Consider the following 8,910-nt stretch of genomic DNA (forward strand, 5'->3'; position numbering starts at 1 on the left):
GATTTATACTGGTTCGATCACTTCCTGTGCCTACATCCAGTCCTCAAGCAACCCACTTGAGATTTCCACTAACTTTGTATAAAAAAAAAAAAAAAACCTTTTTACAACTTCTGAACACCCAAGGAATTTCTTTCCCTTGTGTTCAGAAAACTCACACTTCAAGAGACAACCAGTCTCTTTGATTACAACTTACTTTCTAAGATGAATATAAAGATTTCTCTCCTTTAGAGTGGATAATACAATTTGATGTTTCTGGATGAACTCTAAATAGATTTGCAAGTGTTTGCCCAAGAGTTGTTGAGAGAGCATTTGACAATGAAATTCTCTTAGAATATCTCTCTCTTGCTTTTTGAAGTCAGACACACATATATATAGGCCCTTCGTGCCTTTTCAAAATGGTTTGAAGAGATGTGTCTTTTCAAAAAGCTTTTTTTGAAATTTTTTATTGGTAATTGATTACAGATTTATGGTAATCGATTAAACAACTATATTTTGAAGGGTCGTGACTTTTGAATTTGAATTTCGAGAATTTCGTTGCTGGTAATTGATTACAAACATCTGATAATCGATTACAGGTTCAAAATTCAAATTCAAAACCCTTTTTAACAACTACTTTTCAAAATTGTCTTCTGGTAATTAATTACACTGCCTGGTAATCGATTACCATAGCCTTGGATGTCTTGGAAACATTTTGTTTTGAGGTAAGGCTTGATCTTGAGTTAATCTTGAAGCAAGGCTTTACTTGTTGAAGCAACCTTGTATTAATCTTGAAGTAGTGTTTATCCTTTGAAGCAAACTTGTTTGATTCTTCTTTGATATCATTAAAATCATGTATTCATATATTTACATATTTATTTTTAAATAAAAAAATATTTTTAATTTATTTTACGAAAAATAGAATGTTACAACAAGTGCCACATTGGTTGTGTTGATGGTGAAGCAAATTTGATGGCTCAAGGAATAGCAAAGTACGGATTGTCTATGGTGGAGGAGCTTAGGCTCTTTGATTCTATTCCTGTTTTTATTTCTGCAACCCTCATGGGTGATGTAATTTCCATGCATTCCTCTCATAGGGATTAATAAATTAAGGTTGGGAGTGGGGTGTTTACCCCTCCCTTGCAGCAAAAAAAAAAAGTAATAACAAAATCATTAACGTATAGCTTTTATCAATCATATATTAAAAGACATATTATATACTTTAAGAACATGATACATCAGCCCAAAAAGACAGAAGCATTATGGCTGTGAATTGATGGTCGCAAAATACATTTAGCTTTATACAACCAGGATTGCCATATGCCTTTTGTAGGTTATACGTTCATTTTTTTTTTTTTTTCCTGGGTGGGAAAAGTAATCAAAGTATCCACAATCTTATTTCAGAAATATTAAAGTATAGATCGAATATTGTGTCTTCCCTCAGACACGTTTGTGATTATTCTTTGCTTCATTTCATGGGAACAGTGACGAGAAGAAGAAAAGAATCAATTAGGTACCGGAAAAGCTTAATTAATAAATTATTAGTGTTATATAAGTTTGCATGTATATGAATGCAGTTGTGAGTTGCCAATTTAATTCTTGCGAAAAATGTTGGAACTACCATTCAACATGGCACTTCGGTTTCCCAATTTGGATTTCAAGTCTTTACCCTTTGCTGAGAACCTCAACACTGAATTGCTAGGTGGCGTAGTTGCTCTTGTTGCCGTTGGCTTTACGGTTGCATATATTTATTATCGCACAAAACACCCCAAAGGTATATATAACTCTACTTTTTTTAAATTTATTTGTTTCATTTTCAAATTCATTCCAATATCTTATTTTACATTCGGTGACAAATCTTCTATCTATCAAAGAGTTATCAATTTGCATGTTTTTCATCTGTTTTTTAAACAATTATAGTTGATAGATCTTCAATATATAGTAACTCAAATAAAATTATTAGATGTTTGCTGCTTTAGATCATTATGATTTGACTGAACAAAAGTGAACAGCTCACTTTCGATGATACTAAATAATCGGCATGGTTGTTCGATTGTTGATGATTAAGGGTTGATATATATTTGCACAAGTATATTAATTTAAAACTATTCAAATTCTTTTTTATGTAAAAAAAATAAAAAGACTTCAATAGTACTCCAATCTATATATACTGTATTATTATAAATCTAATGATAATATGTATTCATTATTATTCAAAATCCTGCACATACATTTCAAGTTCATTTCCAATGGAAAACAGACTAGGCTTGTTGGTTTAATTAATTGGTTTAATCTGCTGCGTTATTCTCACTGCAGAATTTGATTTTTATATATTAATTTGAATTAAAATATAATTAATCATTTAAAAAATTCCTATGATTTATTTAAAATTATATGTAAGAAAATTAAATTTTTAAAGCAAGGTGAGTTTTCTGCATGTTTTCCTGAATATCCATATTGGTGTCTCTGTACGTCATTCTCAAGTAACATCCTAAAAAGCAAATTACATATTCTTTTCTTTCTCAGTCGTCTCCTAAATTCGATAGCCCAAAATGTGTAATGAATCATGACATGCTAACGTTTGGGTTATATTTTTATCATGGTTTACTCAGTCTCAATCTATAAAGCAATGTGGAATCAAGCACAAATGTGCTCCAAGTTTGGAACATTTAGATCAATGAAACCACATTAAGATGAAGATGTACTAATAAAATTAAAAAATAAATAAATATGGCTTTACAACCATAGCAAGCAACATCGACGTGTTCTTTGAATGAAAGGTGCCATAATTTGAAAATGTCACTAGACTCGTCTTTGCATTCCAAATTTACTAACTAAAATGACAATTTTCAGGAAGCTTGGACCCGAAAAATTTCAAAGAATTTAAACTCATAAAGAAGACTCAGCTCAGCCACAACGTTGCAAGATTCAGATTTGCCCTTCCTACTCCTTCTTCAGTATTAGGCCTTCCTGTTGGAAAAAACATACTTGCTAGGTTTAATTTGGAAAAGATTTTCCTGATGTTGCTCTAATACTATATTTAACTTATCCCGTTGAATAAAACACCATAAACTTTAAATACAAGAATTATAATAATAAAGAAAAAGAGATGTAAAACTATTTTATATTAACTGTTAAGCAGGGGGAAAGATAGCCAAGGAGAGGAAGTTATGAGATCATATACTCCAATCACGTTGGATTCAGATATTGGCTACTTCGAGTTGGTTGTGAAGGTACATTATTTTTTGTGGAAACATTTCGCAAGGGGATAAATGATTTACCTTTTCTCCACACACACACATATATATATATATATATATGTATTAATTTAGCGATGATAATAGTAATAATATACATAATTTGTTGTTTTTCCAAACAGATGTACCCGAATGGAAAGATGTCCCACCATTTTAGACAAATGAAGGAAGGTGATTACTTGGCCGTGAGGGGCCCCAAGGTACTAATTGCCGTCCTTAATAAGGCAAAGTAAAGGATAATTAAAAAAATTAATCGGTCCACAGAAATTATATTGAAAGTCTAAATTAAAGTGCTTAGTTTTCAATTACTTGATAGTCTCAAAAGCATAATGGAATGTAAGTGTATATTTGCGACTTGTAGGGACGTTTCAGTTACAAGCCTGGCCAGGCTAGGGCATTTGGAATGATTGCTGGGGGTTCAGGCATAACTCCAATGTTTCAGGTACGCACATATAAGCATTCAGGCACTCATTTTGTTTAAGTATTTAAGAAATTAATTTTTAGCTAAGTTTAAGAAGTTTTACGGTGAAAGTTATTTAAGTGCATGTTTATGACAAATTTTCATTATATAAATTTTTATCTGAATAAGTATGTATTTAATTTACTTATTCATGATTACATATATATAAACCTATTTAAGTCCCCATCATTTCTTGCAGCTCATAAGAGCCATTCTAGAAAACCCTAAGGACAAAACGAAGGTGCACCTTGTTTACGCCAATGTAACAGTGGACGACATTCTGTTAAAAGTAAGCATGTTACGAAGTCTTTCTCATAATAGTAGTTTATTTCTTCGTTTATTTTGTATGAGCATTAGAGTAGAGAACCAACACAAACATTTCTGCTTACAAACCAAATAAATTACGGCACTGTGACTATATATTTTTCGTTATTTTCTAATTATATTTTTATCTATTTAGATATAATTTTTTCTAAAGATATTTATAGTAGAAGAAAATATAAAAATAAAATGAATTAAACTTCTCTTATAAGTTAAAATCAAAATAAGCTTATACACTTAATTATATACAAACTCTCAGCTAGCATTTAACTTTTCTCAAAGTTAGAGTGTATAAGTTGATATTAGTTTATAGGAGAAACACAACTTATTTTTTCTTATAAGAGTGCTAATGGAAAAGTTTATCAAATAAGTTTATAATCCAAAAAGAGTTAATAGTTTGTTTGTTTTTATATCTCTTTTATTACACGAGTAACATATGCATTAGAAAAAAACCATAGTATGTTTTCTTAATAGGATCATTGTTTAAATTTCTTTTTCGTTTGTAGCATGCTCTGGTTTTGGGATAAGATCATCTCTTATCTCTTCTTTTTGTTTGCAAATGATCTGTCAAATTTTTATAACAATATATAAAAAAGCTAAACATACAAATTTGAATATTTACTATTAAAGAAGAGCCTTTTTAAGAACTATTTTATATTCATAAACCATATGTGGTTTCCCCTGCATTACAAATTAATTTTACTCTTTTACTTATAATTATTTTATTTCTGTCAAATATTATTACTTAAATTTAATTTCAATTTCAATTTGATTTAAAATTAAAATTTGATATCAAATTAACAAAATATATCTTCCCTTATTTGTATGAATTAAAATTTATGATTATTAATTTAATTAATCTTTTAAACTTTGAATTTTGACCCATTTTAGCAATAAAAATCTTGTATATTAATTCAAATAATTTACTTGAATTAATTTTTTAGTCAATTTAAAAATTTATCTCTTTAATTCGTTAATATTTTTAATTTTTATTTAAATTATAAATATTTTGTACAATGCCGGAGAAATTTATTAATTTGAATTAAAAGGTAAGTATTGAATTAAGTAGCTTGATCTGACGGTTATCTGTTTGGTGCTGCAGGAAGAACTAGATAATTTTACAAACAAATTTCCTCAAAGGTTTGAAGTCTATCATGTTCTTAATAAGGTTAGTTGCTGATATATAAAAATAAAATAAAAAATCCCCATTTGTAGGATTCTTGCAATATGTATAATTTTCAGGCAATTATTTTAAATATCTCTTAATTATATAATCTTTAAAGAATATAAACTATTATATGACTACACATGCTTTAAAATTAATTGAATGTCTTAAACAAAATTTGAATTGAGAGTTTTGCGAGTACAATATTATCCTTTTTTTTACAGCAATATTATCTTTTTTCTTAAACAATAAAAGTAATTTTATTTTTGACAAATATTATCTCTCAACAGTAAGAAATACAAACCTTCATTATCAGTCTAACAATAACTTTATTTCATAGCCATCAATATCTTCGTAGATTAAAATGCTTAATATTTTCCATACTTGGCAGCCTCCTGAACAATGGAATGGTGGCATTGGATTTATATCGAAGGAGATTATTAAATCACATTGTCCTGAACCAGCCCACGATATTCAGGTTGAATTAACTACGAACTATAGCATGCCAATTAAGAATAGAATCCACATTTTTTACTCTTGCGTTGACCACATTACTTGATCTGATTATTGTTATGCTTATAGTTAGTTAAAAGAAAAATGTTTACATTTTGCAGATACTTAGGTGTGGTCCACCACCTATGAATAAAGCTATGGCTGCTCATCTTGACGCACTTGGCTATACATCAAACATGCAGTTCGAGTTCTAAAGCTTCACTTTAGTTTCTTTAACTATTGCCACGTACTTCCCATCGCTTGTATCGTACATGTGTGCTAAGCAAATTTTATGACATGATTCATTTCATAATGATTTATGCATGCGAGTGACGAGAGTGGCACGATGAGCTTATTGTTTCATTCCACGAGCCAAATAGGCAAATTCACGTAATACTATACCAAAAATGCCCATGAATAAAAATGTTTGTTTTAATCATATATAGTTTCAAATTTCGGTCCGCAAGTGAAATTGTGACTGCAACATATAAAGGCCTTTTTTATTCACCAGAATCATATCGTGACCGCAATTATATATGACCACATGAACTGCAATTGCCAGCAATATAATTTTTTTTTACTCGCTACAACTATGATGCACAACGCAATTTAAAACCATGATTTTAATACATACATACATACATATATATATATATATATATATATGGAGGGAAAAAGTCATGGTGGAGATGGACGGAGAGAGAACGGCGGTTCGTCCTAAGACTGATTTTTGGGTGAGAGGTGTTTTGTGTGAAGGGACTGAGGGAGCAATTGGGCCGGTTTTATTACATCATTTAAGATTCAAGGCAATTGCAAGTGTCTGAGCATGAATAAAAAACAAGAAGTATTTAACATCACAAACAAAAACTGTGCCCTGCCTTCTTCATGATAAACCCAGATTGTTATACCATTAAATTAGAACTGTAGACCCAAGACAGTGTGAAGAAAACTAAGGCACCCTTAACATTGACGCAAGAAAACTTGAAAACGATAAGAAAGAAGGATGAAAAAAGATTAAAAGGACCACATTACTAATTAATTTCATTTTTAAATTTCTTAATTAAATATTGTAATCATTAGATTAATTTATATATAAATACTCATTGAATTTAGTTAAGTTAACAACTCATACTTTCTGATAGTTAAAAAGGCTGACTAGCCCAACTTCCCAAGTCACATACAGCTCACTGAGGATTCTTGCGTTCAGAGTAAGCTTTGGTGCAAAAGGATGGTACTCAAGTTTAAACTTAGAATATCATGCGAACTATCCAAATCTCTCACCATTAAGCCGATCCTAGTAGGTTTGGGAGGGTGTTCTCTAGCATAAACAATTTAAGACTCGTTAAATATATTTAACAAGTAATAAATGTTTAAGAACTCATGTTGACTATATGATTATCATGTATCATTCAGGGAGAGATAGACCTAAGAGTAACAATAGCTTTTGGAATGGTATGACATGATATATAAGTTTTGCATTGAGATCTTTTCAATTATTTATAATCTTTCTACAAGATGATTATGTTAAGTGTCCTCTACAATGAAAATCTCACATTGATTGAAGCACACTAAAACTTGGTGCGTGTGTGTACATTTTTCCCTTCCTTCTTATCATTGTCTTATCAGGCTAAAATTTATGCATACCTTGAATTGAATATGCTTGATAGAGACTCTCAAGCATGAGTATGGTTAGCCTGTACCCAGCAAATATAAATTCCCTGATCTTTCACTCTGCATAAATGGCAATGTAACACTTTACAATGAAAAAAAATCACATTCCCTTCAATATATTTTATATACATATAAATATTTCTTTTTCAATTCACTACCTAAAAAATATTTTTTTGTTTTACTATTTGATATTTCTAAACTTTTATTTTTTATAATTATGGATATTCTAAGCTTGTTTAAGTAATGGCGTGACACTTTATTAACTTGTCACATAATCACTTAACCGAAAGTATCACATCATCACTTAACTAATCAAAACAAATGGTGAGTACCAAAAAAAAAAATTTAAAAATGTCAAATGATAAAAAAAATAGATAATAAATTGAAAAAAACATTATAAATATGAAAAACATAGTTAAATATTATACCCGAAATCAAAGAGGTGTAGGAACTAGGAACAGGGATAGCAATAATAATTCTTGAGAAACTACAAATCAGAAAGCTGGACTTCGACTTCAAGGACAGTGATACTAATTTCAAAGGTGAACCATCAATTTTCAAATAGAAATAACATACTCTATATATTTCAAGTAGGAAGACTAAAATTGAAGGACTGGAATGCTGAGCTTTGGGGAATGGAAGGTCTGATCAATTCTGGACTGACAAGTGGATAGACCCAGAAATTAGAAATTAGATTGATGGATAGACCAAGAAATCAGATTGATTGGTGGCCATAATTGCCATAAACTAAGGAGGAAGGATTTCAAGGCTGTCGAAATTCAGATAGACTCTGAAGAAGTTGTTAATAGTATTAAAGGTTTGTCGAATGGCAGTAGTGCTGGTTGGAGCCTTATTCAAGCAATTCGTAAAGTGACAGAGGGGAATTGGCAGGTCAAGTTTACTCACATCTATAGGGAAGCAAATATTTGTGCTTGGCTAATGCAGCACATGATATGCAGGTGGATTTTTTTATGTATGAGCAACCTCCGACTTTCTTAAGCCAGTTGCTTCTGGCTGATGCCATGGAATTTCATTAATTTCCTTTCCTGGACTTATTGCTTTGTGGTTCCTCTTTCCGGGCTTAGGCCCCATTTATTACCAAAAATATGATGAGACGTGGAGCTATAAGATGCATCCCATAGATACATGGTGTTTCCAAGGGCAATGCTCAAAACATTGTTGCTGCCCCAGTTCAACAGATTTAAATAAAAGTCATCTAGTATATCATGAGCATCCAATATCTTCTCGAAACTCTGATAACATTTTCACAAACAGAGTACAGTTATTCAAGTGCCTGACTAGTGGACTAGGCTTAGAAGAATTCTCAATTTAACATATATGTCCGTGAGGAATGTGGTGTTCGGGCTTCAAGGAATTACATTGAGGAGGAGGAGGAGAAGGGAAAAGGATGGAAATGAGAATGAGTTCAACCCGCCGCATTGGGGGTTTAATCTTGAAGATTCGCGTCCAATTCATGTTGAAGGCCTCGACGAGTTGCTTCTGGTAAGCTTCTCCTTCTCACGATGGTGACGTCACTAGAGGGTTCTTTTTCTCTTTTTTGCCCTTCT

General features: G+C 31.1%; 1 protein-coding gene across 1 annotated transcript; it reads left to right on the top strand.

Moving 5' to 3' along the window:
* Positions 1-1,558: 1,558 nt before the first annotated feature.
* LOC114387365 (NADH--cytochrome b5 reductase 1-like) lies at positions 1,559-6,110 on the top strand. The gene is made up of 9 exons (XM_028347539.1): positions 1,559-1,750; positions 2,830-2,971; positions 3,119-3,209; positions 3,356-3,433; positions 3,595-3,675; positions 3,893-3,982; positions 5,117-5,182; positions 5,571-5,657; positions 5,794-6,110. Exons 1-9 carry the CDS (start codon positions 1,585-1,587, stop codon positions 5,884-5,886), a joined length of 894 nt encoding a protein of 297 aa, XP_028203340.1. The 5' UTR covers positions 1,559-1,584; the 3' UTR covers positions 5,887-6,110.
* Positions 6,111-8,910: the final 2,800 nt, after the last annotated feature.

Source organism: Glycine soja, chromosome 15 (genome assembly GCF_004193775.1).
Source record: "Glycine soja cultivar W05 chromosome 15, ASM419377v2, whole genome shotgun sequence".
Lineage (NCBI taxonomy): Eukaryota > Viridiplantae > Streptophyta > Magnoliopsida > Fabales > Fabaceae > Glycine > Glycine soja.

Excerpts from the sequence above, each read along its gene's own strand:
- LOC114387365 (XM_028347539.1), top strand. The coding sequence starts at position 1,585 with ATGTTGGAACTACCATTCAACATGGCACTTCGGTTTCCCAATTTGGAT. Across the intron at positions 1,751-2,829 it reads TCGCACAAAACACCCCAAAG|GAAGCTTGGACCCGAAAAAT; the intron begins GTATATATAACT and ends GACAATTTTCAG. Across the intron at positions 3,434-3,594 it reads TGGCCGTGAGGGGCCCCAAG|GGACGTTTCAGTTACAAGCC; the intron begins GTACTAATTGCC and ends TGCGACTTGTAG.